Source organism: Gallus gallus, chromosome 3 (genome assembly GCF_016699485.2).
Source record: "Gallus gallus isolate bGalGal1 chromosome 3, bGalGal1.mat.broiler.GRCg7b, whole genome shotgun sequence".
In the NCBI taxonomy this organism is placed as follows: domain Eukaryota; kingdom Metazoa; phylum Chordata; class Aves; order Galliformes; family Phasianidae; genus Gallus; species Gallus gallus.
The window spans coordinates 25,021,831-25,039,530 of NC_052534.1; the positions used below are offsets into that span (position 1 = coordinate 25,021,831).

A 17,700-nucleotide genomic window follows, 5' to 3' on the forward strand; every position below is an offset into this window, starting at 1 on the left:
CACACCTGATAAATCACAGTGCCGCCCTCTTCAAAAGTACCCAACTGTGAATCCATATGCAAGTCACATCTTATCAAGCCCTACAAGTGAGTATGTCTTGTCAGGACCTAATGTAGAGTAGCATGAAGATCACAAGACACCATTGAAACTCATTCACCTGACAAAGGGTTTTGTATTTTTCACTGGTGTCAATGAAGATCTGTAAATAAACTTTTATCTCACTTAGGAAAAAAAACCAACAAACCTATAATTCAACTCAGCTCACCTTCTCTTTTAATCAAACTCTTATTTTGTTGCTATGCTGCTGCTGAAACTACTCTTAACCTCCAGTTCTTACTGTGACAGTGCCATGACTGAAGTTTAAAGCTGAAAGGAGAAGTTGCTGGCAAGCAGCAACAGTTGTATAGTGGCATGCTTTTTTCAGCACTAATATTAGACAGACCATCATTAGCAATGCCAGCTGAAAACAGATGAAAAAACCTTTGTGTTTAAGTGGTACACAGCCACATTTCATCACAAATAATTAAAAACAAATTTAAAAGAAGATATTGATCCACTGAAATATTTAAACATTTTGTATATAACAAAATAAAACGCAATAGAATCTTCAATATTTAACACTTACTGAACAGGATACCAAAATGATTAAGCAATGACACTATTATGCACTGCAGAAGATTAATGACAAAACATGCCACTTTTTACAATAAGGAGATCTGCCAAGCAGAAGTTAAAAAGCACAGCACAAAATACTAAACTCAGGTGGTACAGCACTTCATACTTCCAGACCAAGATCCATGGATTATTTGATCCTAATGAGGACAAAACTTCCTGGCAAATGTCTAAAATAGCAAAACAGTTCAAAACAATTCCTTACTTTTTCTATAACTGGTATTCAGAAGCATAACTCTAATTTTCAATTTCCATTAGCATCCATTTTCACTTGTGTTTGTGCTCAACAAATGTGATCATTTACATCTGCAGAATAACAAAGGAAACAGTGAAAATGCTCACATGCTCCAACTTCTGCATTCAACCCCAGAGATGTCAAAAATCTAACCATAAATACAGCTCTTTCTAGGACTTCTACTCCTCAGGTAAAAAATGTTGAAGCTGAAATATCCTTCACAGGTTATCCAGTAAACTGGAGATAAATTTTTCTGCGAATCCACCCTGTTCTAATAGAACGAAGAGCTCCTTTATAATGCAGCATTACTGTAAATAAACAAATAAAATTCAACAAAAATCAGAGCAAAAAAAAAGCTATTCAACAATTTCCAATCACAAAGAAAGGTGAGATGTGCTTTATCAGGGATATTTTCATCTCACAAAGAAACAGTGTTTACATAACTGTATGTTTGCAAAGAAAAAAAACCTGTAAGTTTAAAAAGAAGTTCATTGAAATTTTCTATCCTGAACAGCAACAGACTTGAGTGGTTTCAACCTGCAAAATGACTTACAATTTACAATCCCATAGTGCTCTGTTAATGACTTCCATACCCTCATGCCAAAACTCCCAACTTGTGCACAGCACAGTAAAAAGGTGGGAATGCTGCCAGTAAAGGTACCTCCAACTGCTGCTTATCACCCTAAGTGCAGTTTTCAATAATACAGAGCTTCTACAGCTTTTCTGATTCTACAAAGTAGAAACAGCTATAGAGCTATAAAATAATGGTAAAAAAACCCTCAAGAGCAGAAAGCTATAGACAGTCTAGCATTATATCTTCTGATACAGAAAACAACCAACAGAAGTGCAGTGCCACATCACTAGTGTAAGCTAGGTTTCAAGAGAGCAATCTACAGCAAAAACATTATACAGAGAAAGCTCAACTGGGAAGAAACACAGAAGCGATGGGAAAAAAAAATGATAATGAGAAAGAAACAGAAATAGGTAAAATACTGAGAGGGCAGGAGTAAATGGCAAAGGGGATTTGAACTTTTGAAGTTATCACCAACTCATGAGAAATAAATCATATTTGATTAACTTTTATATCAGTGCCTAACAATCCGTTAGTGCAATAAAAATGTCAAGATGCGTTCATTTTCAGGATTCTAGTGTTTTATATATACCTTATGCTAGTGACTAAGTACTTGAAAAGCAACAGAAACAGGAAAAAAAAATCAGCACTGCGATTGCAGAAAGATGCAGGACAAGATACCCACATCAAGCATCTTGCCTGGGTATTTTTTGCATTGTAATATCCTTCCTTTCCTAATTACAAGCACATGCAACTCCACTTAAGAAATAAAAAGAAATTTTTATATTTGCTACACTTGTTTCCAATGCTGTTATTAAAAAAAAGTGACTAAATTTTTCAAATAAAGATATTTATCATTTCTTTCCATGGCAACCTAATCCAATCTTCATAAACATTTAAGCCTGTTGTTTTTCGAATCCCAGAACTCACCATTAATTTAAAATATATTTAAGTAACTGAAACACTGTGAGCAATTGATCTCTTTGCTAACTTGACCCCCTAAAAACTGTCTCAACACTCAATGACCATTAAGAATTGTGATCCACATACAAGTTGAGAGGCATAAAACCCTCTTCAACACACACAGATTTATATGTTAAAAAAAAGCAGTCAGCATCAGAAAGGGCATCACAAGCAGAAAGACAAAATTGACAAAGTTCCAAAGTTCAGCAGAGAGAGGGAATGAACTGAAGACTCAGCATTTAAGCAAGCTACAAAACTTTTGCGACCACTATCCAAGATATATGAGCCAGTAACTGTTCAGGGCAATACACAGCAAAGTTTAAAATGAAAACAAGACACTGTATGTTGTCTCCACATCTCCCTGTATCATCCCATTTTAAAATAAAAGACAGCATGATTTATTGCAGATGTTACAAAAATACACCGTATAAAGAACACAGATATGATCTCCATTCAGAGTTCCCAGTATAGTTACATCAGTAAGATGTAACATCACCAGATAAAAATTTGTAACAAACAGAGTAATGTGTTAACATTTCTTAAAAGTACAATGAAATTTTACAGGTAATACAAATTCCCAAAGACAGAAAGCCTTGAAAAGTTGATGAGTGCATTCAAAGCAGGGTAACACTCCTAAAAACTCCAAGTGCATTTATCAGTACATGCAGTAGGTTAAACGGTATCCAGAAAAAAAAATAAAAATCAGAACTCTTCAAGTAATTTCCTTGGTTTGATGAATTATTATGTTGCAGCATTAGCTTTAGTTTTGTTTTAATGGGAAGCAGCTTACCCTCTCGGCACGTTTCCTGGAAGACTTTTAGTAGAAGGGTTTTAGGGATACGGCCAGTTTTTCTGACAGAATGATCCAGTTTATTTAATGCCCAGTCAAACTGCCATGACCGTCTGTTTTGGATTTCTGAGACTGGTTCTTCTTTAACACTTCCTTCACGTTGAGGTACAACTGTAAGGAACCTTGCTTGGTGAATGACATTTCTGCTTGAATGAAAATAAAAGGGGGAAAAAGAAAATAGAAATTACACTTCTGAGAGTTAATTAGCAAATACGGCAGTTACTGAATGTCATGAAGATAATGCTCTTCTTGCTGATGAACAGTTTCTCAAAAACATTCCATATTAATGTAAACAAACAAATGCAGGTGACTGATTTGAATGCATACTGTAAGCCTTTCTACCTAAAACAATACAGCACACATCAAGGTGTTAATTATTAATCTGAGATCTTCAGTTGGATCCAACTCACGTTAAGTGCCTCAAGTACTATTCCTATACAAAAACAAAACTTTAAAAATCATCCAAGTGCTATAAAAATCTATTGTCCCGTTATGGGATCTCCTAAGTGCTTTCACATGCTTTGAAAAACTACTTCAGGAACAGGCACAAATACCTCTTCCAAAACACAGCGAATCAAGGCAACAGATCACATATTTCTTTTCAAATAAAATACACAAGAACTAATGCAGACGTCAATGTTTTAGACAACAGTATACCAAAAAGCTTCAAGAACAATGGCGTAATTCCCCATCCTTCACAACTCACAGTAATGAACATGAAGCTGTCATCCTGAAACACAAACCAAACAAACACTGGATTTGTTTCAGCGTCTATTTTCTCAAAATGAAGTATGACAACTGTAAGAAATGTAACAAAGAAGTACTTCAAGCAAAACAGTAAGAGCTCACCATTTGTTCTTTTTAAAAATAAATGAACAAGTTTATGCACATGATAGCCAGAAAAAAAGAGAAAAGGAATGGATTAGGAGTATGTGGCTGAAATCAGAGCAATTCTGAAGAGAAAGAAGGAAGTGAAACATGGTTTGTGGTGGGTAAGTGGCCTTCTCACTAAAAAAAATAATAAATCAGGATTTCCCAGGGCATCATTTTCTATTTCCTTCCTCTTGTTTGACCATATCACATATCAACAGACAGGGTACTTGTCCTAAACCAGAAATCACTCAATTAATTAGGTTAAAATTCAGTAATACAAGGTAAGAATAACAGAAAGAAAATCTTCAGTCCTTTCAGGTGTAACAACCAAATGAGATGGTTCTAACATGTGTGCTTTAATAACATAAATAACAACAGAGCTACAAGCTATCCACCTGGTAACTGTAAGAATGAAACTAATGATTGACAGTCCTTGATCTATTTTTTCATAAGATAAATCGTACATTCCACTGTTGTATAACTATTAAAAGAGCAACCTGAAAGCTTTTCAGAATATTCCAATTCAGGTTAGAAAAAACTATTTGGAAGCAACACAGGTCTCTGTGTCTTTGTAACACAGAAATTTACACATTGATTTCCATTAGCAACTGAAGCACAACCAGGCAAAACTCCTATTTTTTCCACCTGAAACTGAAGTGTCTTTTTCTATAAAAATCTACTATTATAACATTATATGCTACAGTAAATTGTTGAACGAAATGTTTACCACGTAGCACACTTGTAAACATAAACTGATATCTTCATCTCTCAGTTTGTATCTACACACTGTAGTTTGAAATGGGCATTTTATTTAGCTCTTCCCCCCTCATTGGTTTTGAATTTGGGCCTTTCCAATACAAACTGCCTATGAACAGGAAACTTAGGAGAAAATTACAAAAACTAAAATGCCAAGAGTCCCCTATTCTAAAGATGAAGGATTGCACAAAGTAGAAAAGGCACCTTCCAAACATGTAAAACTTCAGAAAACTATGGGAACCAATATCAGGTTTGATTTGAGGTAATTAAGCGAATACAATACAGGAAAATTGAAACTAATGGCACAACCTCCCTATCAAACAGAGAAAGAAGCTAATGTAAAATAAAGCAGTTATCCACGTATCAGGAATATTTAACTACCCTGTGCTATTCTTCTGCAATTTTTAACACATATGCTTAAGCAGAGAAGGAAAAAAAAACACACACCAAAAAAGCAATGATAAAAACAATAAAAAGGTCAAGTTAAACGTTTAAGTTATAGAATCACACAATAATGCAGGAATTCAGCTTTCAAAATATGTTAAATATGATCATGCAATGCCACTTTTAACTATTTTACCACGACTAAAAAAGCAAATTTTAATAACGCAGGCGAGAAATACAGGAAGAATTGTCCGAGCAGTTTTTAGAAGCTTTAGTAAAGATATTTCAATGGCCCTTACTGAACTTCTCCCCAGTCCTTTGGAATTACCTTTAAGAATTCATGGAAGAAGAGGTACGGCAAAAACCAAAGCACAACTGGTAACTACAAAAGAAACTGATATACAGGTTTCTGATACCAAGTCATTTGACTTTCACATAACCAAAACAAGGAGATATCATGTAGTTTTCATCAGAAAAAAATAAGGGTGCCATAGCTGTTTTTAAATTGTGTTGATGTCTTTTTTAATGTAGTGATCAAAGTTTGTTGCAATATTGAGAATATATTTTATGAATTCTAAAATACAGTATACTCTTAACCCACCTAGAAAGGGATTACTATCACCCACGTCCATTAAAAAGTTTCATGAACAATCTGAATGACAGAAGGAAGCAAACATTAAACTTGAAGATGACAGCACACCAATAGTGGTGCCCAACGCTTACAAGAGAAACTCAGACTTCTAAGTCATCTTGACTACTTGATTAAATGGTCTGAAGTCAGCAAAAAAGGAAAGTCAGTGTAGACCAAAGAAACTGATACATTTCAGAATTACAGGGGAAAAAAAAAAGGCATACGACTGGCCAAAAAACAGCCCAATGGGACTGAAAATAAACATGCATGTAAAAAAAAGGTCTAATTCTTCAGCTCCTAATAGAAGCAACACAGGTAAGACATAAGATAGAGAATTGTTCTGCTTGTCGTGGTATGTATACTCACTCAGAAAGGTTTGGACCAGTGTTGTAAAGTAGTTGAAGCTAAACTGGTAAATAGCCGGTACAGTGATGAAATGGGAAATTCATATTCAACTAACTAGCAATTTCTCCTATGTTTGCTAGGGTTTAGTGAGAATTACAGTACTGTCCTGATGTAGGTATCTGTTTTTCACATTTCTTGAGCAGACCTCAGGCAGCACATTTGATTTTCTAAAAACCAGACATGTTAGACACCAAGCTGAGTAAACAGGTGGATCCAGTGATCCACCTGGCAGCAGCAGAAAGATTACTTTCTGTAGAACTTGACCAAGTCCAAAAATTCAATAAAACATTACAAAGCCAACATATAGATATCTGTCTCCCTTTATTAGAGCCGCAACAGGGTAGTTGCTATGTTTCTTCTATGCCACATAAAAATATTGGGTATTTTATTAAAGTTCTTTCTAAATTAAAGAGGCTAAAAGTGGAGGAAACAGTTTGCAAAGTACTCAAAGCAAAATACTGGCAAACTGAAAACCTTACAGACATTAGTTAAAATGTAATAAATACAAGACCAAATGTAACAACTGAGACACTACCATGATTCCTCCAGTGGTCATCAGCACTTCCTCTGACTTAGCTATGGTCACACACAACGCCACAGCACCCTGGTTTCAATGCCATACAAAAGGATCCCTTGGGAAGAAAGAACATTCTGTGTTTTTTCCACTGTACGTGGAGAAGTTATGGATTTCTTGGGAGAACATCTAAAAGCTCCACATAACTCATAACAAGCAAAGCAGAAAAGTCTTGCTTTGTCCAATTTCTTAGAAAAAAAGTCTCAGAACATACTACCTCAGTAAGTAACATGTACAGAACTGCAACAAGAGTGCAGCTTGTGAAACTTTACTATGACAGTGTACTGCCTAAGCATCATCAAAGCAGGTCCTACTGAATGCTTCCTTGGTGTTTATCTGTTAATTCTATTGTTCTGCTACCAAGGAAAGTAGGCATTTAATTCTACATTTTTGTCTGCCAGTGTTTTAAGTGACTCAGCAGCAATTTGTTTGCAGCTCACTTAAAAACATCTGTAGCATGCAGTAAACCACAAACCATTTGGTTTTTCAACCTGTGGCTTATCCGAGGTCCCCTGGAAGTAAACTAGGATTCTTTAAAAAGGTGTTTGCTCTCCCATCTCAGCTACGTGATCCATAGCTGACGTGATCTGTATGTGATCTATACAAACTCACTACAACGTATCAAGTCAGCAGCCCTCTCAAGGATGTATAGTGCTCTTATCAGCTCCTCTGAATTGGACAAAAAGTGAGAACAGATCTTGCAAGAAGCACAAAGTTTTCACTACATAACAGTTTCCTTTTTAGGGAGATCAGCAAACAGTTAGCTCTGATCCCCACAGTCATGAAAACTGACATCTAGCCTCACAGACGAGAATCCTAAACTGAAGAGACAGCAAGGCCAAAGATCCTTTGAGACATTTGCACATGACATTTTGTTCTGCTATACTGTGATCCAAGCCTTCTAATTGTTTTCATTTTCTTTGTGGAGAAATAAGGCACCTGTTTCAGGACAAATACTCTAGAACTTTACATCTCAAAATGCAGTTCAGCAAGACAGCTGCACTGACCCAACACTGCACAGTCACTACCAACAGCAGTAGTTCCGGTCCCTCTTTTCCTTTGCCCATGTTACCACTCTTTCTCAGTTCATCAGATGCTTAACTGATGCAATTAAGCCTGTTAATATGCCAGAAAACTCTTTTCCTACCAATCTAGCAAATGAAATCAGCCCAGCAACAGCACCAAGGAGCACTCATACTCAGAATGAGATAAGCTGCCCAGAAGTGGGAAAGCCAACTTCCTTTCCCCAACACTAACCTTCTTGCAGCAGCAAGCTGTAACATCAAGTCTTAACATACTCATCTAGAATATGTAGAATAAAGTTCCCCTGAAGATATTTTGAACTCAAAACCCAGTCTGAACATTCATCAGTAGAAAGGTTTGGGTTTTTTTTAGAGCATTCCTACTGCCAGCTGCGCATTTAACATCTCTTCCCTCAGTGGAACTTCTATGAACTAAGTTCCAGAAAGTAATTTAACAGGAAATAACTTGAGTAAAAGTTAACAACGTAGACCTGCAGTATGTCGCAGCTCATTCATCTTGCTATAATCAGGTGGCGTGAGAGTGATATCACATAGATCAGTATATCTCATGTTTGATATTAGAGTGAAACACTAAGTTTGCCTCACATTTGATCTGCAGCTTTTGCTAGGAAAAGCTCCTCAACCACTCAATTAAACTGGACATCTACCAACTGTCAGAACTTTACATTAAATCAGCATGAAATTAAGGAGGAAGCAGTCCCAGAATCTACTCCATGGGCTCAGCTGTGGTGTGGCAGTATGCAGCTGAGCAACAGGAATCCTCAGTCACTGCATGAAGACTACCTGACAATAATACACCATTCTGTCCAAATGTGTGATCTGTTGGCTTCAGCAGAGAAGTAAAATGAACAAACATGACCAACAATTGCAGGAAAAAAACACCTCTAGGAATGGCATTTAGTACTGTATTCTCACTGCACACACAATATCACTTCCATCCCCGTAATCTGTCCCTTAATTCAAATTCTCATCCAGAAGACCAAACTGCAATCTTGCAGTCTGGGTGTGCAGTCCTTTTTTGTTCCGTCTACGGATTTTCACAGCCAATATAAAACAGTACAGAAAGGGTGACAGAAGGATACAGCCAGGTATATACAGCACCTTAAGCAGAGAATAAACATTGGACTTCTAGCAGAAAGTCAATTGCTAACAATTCCATTATCAACACCAGCAATCTGACCATAGGCTATGAAGTCTCACTAACACACTCTGGTAAGTTGTCTTACCAGAAGGTACTCTTGCTATGCTTCTATGAAATTTCAATTGATGACCACTCCCGTTAGGCCTGTGTTCATGGTTAGCAGAATAATATACGTGTGTGTGTATATATATATATTTTCCCTACTTGAGCTATACAGCGCAGTGATAAAAATTTATCTACTGCTTATCTAGCAAACAGGACAAAAATTATTTGCAATTACCCATTCTATGGAATGTCTAAGTTTACATCCTCCCAAACAATTTGAAATTATAGAAGGATAGCTGACAGCATTTCATTTTACAGAGTACGATACAGATGAGAATCTGTCTGCCTCTCTCTGCTCTGACTCAGATTTCACAAAAGGCATTTCTGTGAGATTTGCATGGGTACAATCTTGCAGGGTAACTAGCAAGCAAGGATAAGGTCTGTACTTTTGCTACTCTGTACATAGTTTTCTTTGTCACTTAAGGCTGCAGAGTAGCAGTGGAGTTTGTTCTCTGGCTACCATATTCTCAGGACAAGTTTAGGCCATTCCCAGTGGTCACAGAAGGTCATACTTCAGCTTACTTTCACTATTCCCAGAACACACAGTATCTGAAAAGAATCTAAAGTCTTAGACTATCTTGTGCACCCTGCTATAGATAAAGATGCACTTTGAAGTACTGACACAGAATCCAAAGCCTTATTTGCATTACAAGCTGCCACTATCCAATCCACATTATACTGGTTCTAAGCAGGTAAGTAATAACACAACCTAGAAGTCTTCAAGAAGTACAAGCAGTGCAGCCACTACTCGGGTACTCTACATTGGGGATGGTAGTTAACACAACCCTGGAAAATTTTGAGTAGAATGATCAAAAACTACTGGAATGTGAGTAGTTCTTTCAGGTCTCTAAAGAAATGAACAGATCTGCAACTTTTCTATAATCACTACTGTAACAGAAGCCTCAAACCTGCATGTGAACTAACTTAAAATTATGTTCAGTGATAAAGCAAACATAGTCTGTCATTTACTCAGTTTCTTTCGTAAATACTGGATTACTCCTTGCTATTTATTCACTCTTATAACAGTTACCCTATGCCTCAAAACCAAGGTTTCATCAAGACTTCATGGAATTTACTGTAGAGGGCTGCATTTCACTTCTAAGGTAACATCTTGAGACTAAACAAGTAGAAACTAAAACATGAAAAATAAAGAGTTTTCAACAATTTCACTAAGCCATCCTGCAAGTGACTCCATGTATTACAGGAGATACACAGGAGTATAATTTGTGAAAAAAGTGGTACCTGTATGTCCACGATCATTACCTTCTTGCAACAAGCTATCTAAGAAATTAGCTTCCAGATGAGAAAAACAAAAATGAGCTGAATTAGCACAACTGCAAAAGTTTATGCATTATTTGCCACTCAGTAACTCAGTGATACTACTGCCAGTCTCTCAGCACATGCCTGCCCAGTTCCCTAGTCCTTTCCCTATGTTTCTATTCCCTTCTTTGCTGCTGTGGAACTCACCAGTCCTACACTGAACAGTTATCCATCTGGAGAAGCAAAAATTTCTAGCTGGTACTAAGTAGAATTGACTAAGAGGGATCACCATAGCAGTAGGAAGATATTGACAAGACAAGGCAGGAGGACTGCCTTGTACCGCTGCTACGTGTACTCAAAAAACTCACTGTGCGCGTCTGAAGCCTTTCCACTTTCAGACTTTATGCCAAAACTGTCTGCTGCACAATTTGCACATTTAGGAAAAGCTAGCACTGAGCTCAGTCACTGACTAGATCTACACACTGACTTTTTTTTCAAACACTGATGCCATGCTCCCATCCACATTTCTGCTGCAGAGTGAGCTGCTGAAGACATCTCCACTTGCAACAAGCAAATCTTGCTGTGCCAAGCTGCCTATACCCCTTCACTCCACAGGTCACAGGGATGCTACCTGACCTTTGAATGATCTGCAAAGGGACGATGGGGAACATCCTGTCCCTCTCCTACCTACCTGCTCTGGATCTTTACCAGCTTTTCTAAACACTGCGAGAAATACAGGAAGCATTCACATCCATGGAGAAAACTGATTTAAACTTCTATTTCATTACACATTTACTTTTAAAAATGATTTACAATAACTACAGTTATTATTGCAACGAGTCATTAGGCATCACCAACCACTCCTTCCTGTCTTACAGACTGGAAACCAAGAATACAACCCCATGGAGCTCGGGAGCCATGAACAGAGCTCACTCCCACTGACACTTTCAGGACCTGTTGACATTGAAGTAACCTCTAACTTAAGAAAAGCCTGCAGATGCGCTCACATGGTTGTAACAGTACACCTGTGCTATGAAGTATGAAAAACACTACTAAACCTATGAATGTATCAGCTACAGAAAGTGCTTTTTCCTTATCCAAAGTAGCTAAGGATGGTTACAACAGCCACTAGGGCAACCAAAAAACAGAATGTAGAACGCTGTTCTTGTCAGTATCATGGAACCACCAAACGGTTTGGGCTAGAAGGGGCCTCAAGGCCCACCCAGTCCTACCCTGTGCTGCGGTCAGGGCTGTTCCCCCTCCAAACCTGCCCAGGGCCCATCCAAACCTGGCCTTAAGCGCCCCCAAGGACGGGCCACCACAGCTCTGGGGCAGCCCGTTTCTCACAGATGCAAAAATCACTGCTTGTAAATAAACCTGGGACTTCACACGTTGCCCGCGCGGTACTCTCCCACAGAGAGCCGAGGTCCCCCGCGCCATGCCACGGGGCACTGAGAAGAGCTGTGGGGCCGTTTCCCGCCCCCTCTTCCTCCCCCGAGCCGCAGGCCCGCAGCACAGCATCTCCGCGCGCCCTTTGCCCCCAGCCCGCCGCCCGCAGGCCTCAGCGTGCCGCCGGCATAGCGCAGCGCCGGGGCGGTCCCTCACCTGGCGGCGGCGGGTGCGGGCGGGAGCAGCAGGGGCCGGAGACGCACGCAAAGGGACCGCAGGCGGCCGGCAGAACTCAGCAAGGCCGCCATCCCCACCGCGCGCGCCGCTAACAGAGGAACACGTGAGGCGTGCGCCGCCGCGCATGCGCAACCAGGGCGACCAGAATCCGGCGCTCCGCTAACGACGGGAAGCGGAAGAAACCATTTCTCGCAAGGAGGGGAGTGTCGACCCCACTCTCGGAATGGGGCCGCTGAGGCGTGCGCGGGCTTTCCGCTTCACCCCCCCCTCAGTTTGTTACGGATGGAACATTCCGCCGACCCTGCATTGGGTTGGGCCGAGCGGCAGCGAACCCGAAGTTGCTCTTGCCGCAGAGAGCTGGAGGGGGAAAAAGAGCGGCTCTGGGGACGACACCTCGTTGCGTTTCGGGACAGGAGGGGAGGTGCAAAAGGGAGAAGGGGCTCCCGCGGGCCCTGCGTGCAACTCCGCGACAGGCAACGGTCGGACACCAGAGGACCCGGCGGCATGGGGAGCGCCCGCCCCCTCCGGCAGGAGGAAGTCACGTGGGCAGAGTGTGGGGGTGGTGCGAGTAGCCATGTTGGCTGCAGGGGTCACCCCTGTGGCGGCGTGTGGGAGTCGGCGGGGAGGGCAGTTAGTGTGCGCGTGCGTCGGGGGCGGTCCCGCCGGCCCTGCTGATGTGGGGCGGGACTCGGCCGGGTCCACCTGCCCGCGCCTCAGGTGTGACGCGGCGGGTGGCGGGAGAATACAAAAGAGATCCCTCAGCCTGCGCTTGTTCATCGTAAGCTTCCTTTCTACCCTGCTACCGTGGGGGCAGGCGTGGTCTGGATTTTTAACCAGAATGCAAGATAAAAGGCTTTGAAATGTTGTTGTGTCGCCCTGTTTTCCTCCGTTTGGGGGGGAAAAAGTTAGGCAGAGGGCACAAAATTCCCTGCCTGAGCTTGTTTGCACTGCTAAGGTTCATCTTAATCTGTACGTCAAAGCTACTCTGTAAAACTTAATGATTAAACACTGAATTGGATGAGTTCTTAGAAGTGCTTGTTTTCATTCAGAAAAAGAGCAAAACAAAACAAAACAAAAAAAAAACCAAAAAAAAAAAAAAAACCAAAGCATGCAATCTTTTGCTGTGGATTTCAAATAGTTACTCCAGGGGGAAGATCATTCATCAGAACAGATTGATTTTTATCAAGTCAATTACAGTCAGCTGCTTGCTATCAGGCTTTGCATGGTAGGACTCACCGCCTCACCCAGGTGCAGAGGGGCTGGTTTCACTGTGTTGAGTGAAGTTAAGCTTTGAGGTATGGATTGGAGCTGATAAGGCAATGTTTGTAATGTCGGTAATTACAATAGGCTTTGCTTCAGTGCAATATTAATTATATTTTGTAGAATGTGGAGTTAAGCTTACTAAGAGACTGAAAGATGAAGTTTTGAATCAAAATTCAAACGTAACATGCTAACTCTTAGGCTGACTTAGGGGTCTGCTCACGAAGCTTGATTACGAGTAGAGCCCCACTTGTTTGGGATCTTGCTCCAAAGGCAGTACAGGGATGTCTACAGTGCTTACAGTAAGAGCTGGAAAAGATGAAGCAACTAGATAGCAGAAAAATACTGAGTGGACACTGACCGTCTTAATAATTGGTAAGTTCCTGTTGCAGAGACTTCACTGCAACTGAATCAGTAAAGAACAGTGTTAAGTTGTGTTTTGAAAGAGATCAGCCAGGCTGGTTCTGACCGGGAGTTCCTCCAAGGACAAAATAAGAAAGGGACAGTTGGAAAATATAGGAAGTGTGCAACGGTGGTGGCAGTGGCAGGCCACTTAGGGCAGAGTTGGCTTGCCTCTGCTGAGAGAGATAGACGAGATTCTGCTGCAGGAGGGAGGAATACCTTGGTGTGAAAAGGACAGGAAGTCCCAAGGAATCAATTTTAAAACCTGTTATATCTGGAGTATCAGACTTAAGAATTCATGTTAGCTGAAGTTTATTTAATGGGTGTGAGGGTCTGCATCACATCAGTGAAGATTTGACAAAGAGAAAGTAAATTCAGTCATAACTTTTAGAGCGTGGGAGAGTCCTTTACTGCTGTCCTTCCCCCCTCAACAGCCACCACCTTCTGTGATTTTTGTCCTGATTCATTCTTCCTGGGGAATTTATTCTCATCATTGATAATGCAAGAATGTTCTCCACAGGGATAATAATTAAGCAGTGCCAGGGTATGCTCATGGACTCCAGAGCTGTGTCTGCTATTGAATTCCTGTTTCTAACAAAGTTTCAGGAGATGGCCATGCTGAGGTGGGAGAGTAGGAGGATTTAAAAGTAAGGGTTTTGGCCAAAGCCTGCCAAGGGCTGCAGAATGGTTACTGTTACTGAAGGTAGTGGATGAAAGCAGCATGCCTGCAGGAGATGGTGAGACAGCTTTTCCTCCTTCCATAGGTGGTTTAATCATAAAGGCTTAATACTTATTTGAAGCACGATAAGGAATTTCCAAAGCAAGAGTGACAATATCATGTGGTAATTAGAGCTCTTCTCACTCATTCTTCCTTCATTCAAATAGAAGTCCATATTTAGAAGTAGCTTTTTTAAAAAATAGCTTATTCAACAAGAGACTTTTGAATATCTAAAAAGACTAAGATTAATATGCGCTATAAATGCATCTCCAGACCCTGACCACTAAAACTCTCTGAAGTGAATGATTCAAGTTCTGTCAAAATGCCTTTGAGATGTCAGAAGAAACGTAAAAGGACTCATAGCAGCTCTAGCGTGGTGTTTGCGTAACTGCAATGTGAAGCGAGGAGAAGCAATGCTGGCCTAGGACTGTTGCCTTTAGGCAGTTTGGATGAGGCTGCTGCATGTCAGAGGGTACAAAGATAACAAGGATCACAGCTGATTGCTTTTATCATATTAAGAGTGTTATGAGAAGCTAACCCTTGGAAAAAGGGACCGATCTCTGCAGGCAGTGCAGTAGGGTTATTCCGGCGTTTCCCTCGAGAGTCTCAGAGGTGCCCTCTCCTGGTTTGAGCTGACTGACGAAGCAGGCGAATCTGCCATGATGGTGATGGTAGATGTGAGGCTCCTGCTGCTAACCTGATGCTTTTGCCTGTCCTGTTACTTCCTAGTTTAACGTGACCTGCATTAAAGTCGTCTCTGTTCAGCCAAAACCAGTGAGATAGGAACATCCATCCTACCACCAAGGTCACAATTCAATGTGGTACATGGCTTGTGTTGTTCAACAGGTAGAGGCCACTTAGTTTCAAATGTTTTTGTGATGGCTGCATGTGTATTGGTAAATAGGCCATCAGTAAGATTTGCCATACAGATAATAATTTGGGAGATTTGGGGGGAAGGTAGGCCACAGAACTGAGTAGATGGTGAGACATCTATCTGCTTTGCTGGTATCAATATTAGGAAAACTTAAGTCTAAATTCATGATTGCTGAGTTTTTTGTATGCTTTCAGTGTTTCATTTCAACTTCAGTCTAAGAAGAGAAAATGAGACTAGCTCACTTGTGAGATGAAGTTTTATTGCTGGAATGCCTGTTGCTGTTGGTCTCTCAATTGTCATCTGTTTCCTCACTCTCCCCCAACAAAAAAGCTCACCTTATCCATGCTGTAGGATCGCTTACATTTTAGCCAGTTTCATGATTTATTGAAGCCTGAATGCATATTACTGACAATACAGTAATATGGCCTGATATTTTGCTTTGTTCTGAGTCTGGTGTAATGATGAAATCAAGATGAGGTATTCAAAGAGGATCTAGGTAGTAAGGAAAAAATCAAAGAACTGAGTGTTAGGAAATGTAGGCTGATGTCTTAGTTTCCTGTTAAAATGGCAAATAAGAAGACAAATCCATGACATGGAGAAGGATGGATAATATGCAGTATTAAGTGGCAAATTGCTGCTTGAGGGTTCTGTTGATGTGTGCGTAAAGCGTGTTTGGCTGCTATGTAAACTAATTCCATTCCAGTGGCCTGTGGTGACTTAATCTCTAACAAAGAAGCAAAACTCACTGCTTATTCGATGTACCTGTTAAAATGTTTCTGCACGCAAAAATGGTTTGTTTTGATTTCTTGTTCATTTTGCTTTTGTTTGATCACACTCAGTGTCTCCAATGATGTTCTCAGGACTTTTGGAGTTGTTCTGTGCTGTAAAATAATTGTTTCCTCTGAAGATGCAAAGGAATTCAGCTCACTCATCTTCTCAGCTGTGTTAGTTTTGCAAGGTTAGTAGAAAATTTAATAAGTAGTAGAGCCTTTATCTTTGTAACCAAGTCAGCAGATCTTATCCTAGCTATCTACGGGGAGTAGATCTGATGAGTAAGAGGGTACTTTTTTTATACAGTTAGTTTTCAAGGATCACAATTTGAAAATGGTTGTGACATAACTGGGTCACATCTGAGATTTTTCTATAAGCTGCATAAAAAGAGAAGTTGAGGTAGCTGGTTTTGTCAGAAGGTATATTTAGAGCTGTAGTGAATCACAGTTGAGGGATTTGCATATTGTTATGTTACTGAAAAATGCAAACAATCCTATCTTCAATTAGTAGTCCTTCAGCATTTCTCTTTTGCTTTTAAATAAGAAAACAAAGTAAGAATTAAGATACAGATGCACTTGCATCACGTTGTTTCTTCTACTGTTGCCTTTGTTTTGCATGTTGAACTGTGGGCATGGCATACTGCAATGAATATCATGTCCCAGAATTTGGCTATTTTGGGTGCTGGAGTGGTAAGTGGTAAGATGTTTTAGGAATGGTACAACTATTTCAGCTGCTTGTAGTTCCTGTAAGGCATAAATCATCTTCAGATTTTAATGCATACTTTATGTTTTTGTTAGAAACAGGTATGGAGTGATTCAGAGATCATGTAAATTGCTAGCTGAACTAGGAAATATAATAAAACATGATTCATACGCTTAGAGCATTTGCTTTATGTATGAATCCTATTGCTGTGTTTGAATATCAGGGGGCGTGCTGGCAGATACTTCATGCCAAATGTCTTACTATCCCAAACAATGAAAAAAAGTTAGGTTTCTGGATGTAAGACTGATCTAGTGCAAGCATCTGAAGTCTAAGTTCCTGCTTTGGTTTGAGATTTTCTTAGCAGATGTTTGGATTTGTCTTTAATGGCTACTCAATTATTATTATATATATATATATATATTTTTAGTCGTTGGGCACTTAGTCATATATGATCTAAAATGGATAATCTGAAGGCCACTTATAGCCTGCAAAACCTAGTCCACAAACATTCAAAATAGTGCTAAATCCATTGGCATAAGCACACTGTACATGTATGCCTCATGCATATCTACCTCACTGGTATATATGCCAAGGACAGACGTGGTACACTTATGCTGCTTATTTGTCTAAAAAAAGAAAAAAGGCTTTGTTTCCTTCACATCATTCTAGTGTAACACGGGCATCTAAAATAGCAGCTCAATTGTTGCCTTTATGGACAATAACCAAAGTAGCTTTCATTGTGTTAAAAGCTCCCATATTTTGGTTTGTTTCTCTTCTCTCAGACTAAGGCCACAAAATCAAATTGTTGAGAAGACAGAATTATCGTGAGAAATGCAAACAAGCGTTTGGAAGGGCAGAGCACAAGAATCTCTTAAAACAGGTTA

At 40.0% G+C, this 17,700-nt stretch overlaps 1 protein-coding gene and 1 long non-coding RNA gene across 13 annotated transcripts in view; one reads left to right on the plus strand and one right to left on the minus strand.

Annotated features, from left to right (window-relative positions):
- The window catches only part of LRPPRC (leucine rich pentatricopeptide repeat containing), an 85,905-nt gene extending 73,719 nt beyond the window's left edge, over positions 1 to 12,186 (minus strand). Inside the window, exons 1-2 of the mRNA XM_001234902.7 lie at positions 12,069 to 12,186; positions 3,232 to 3,434 (exon numbers count right to left, since the gene is read on the minus strand). Of these exons, the coding sequence (XP_001234903.4) occupies positions 3,232 to 3,434; positions 12,069 to 12,160 (295 nt within the window). The 5' untranslated portion in view covers positions 12,161 to 12,186. The remainder of the gene's footprint in view (positions 1 to 3,231; positions 3,435 to 12,068) is intronic.
- The window catches only part of LOC101750546, a 65,251-nt gene continuing 59,610 nt past the window's right edge, over positions 12,060 to 17,700 (plus strand). For 3 of the 12 annotated variants that reach the window (XR_006938760.1, XR_001465759.4, XR_003074367.3), the window contains exons 1-3: positions 12,730 to 12,867; positions 16,183 to 16,301; positions 17,599 to 17,696. This is a non-coding gene — a long non-coding RNA (circumsporozoite protein-like). Of the gene's footprint in view, positions 13,725 to 16,182; positions 16,302 to 17,598; positions 17,697 to 17,700 lie in introns of all 12 variants that reach the window. The other 9 variants (XR_006938759.1, XR_006938756.1, XR_006938755.1 and 6 more) reach the window with 6 other exon arrangements.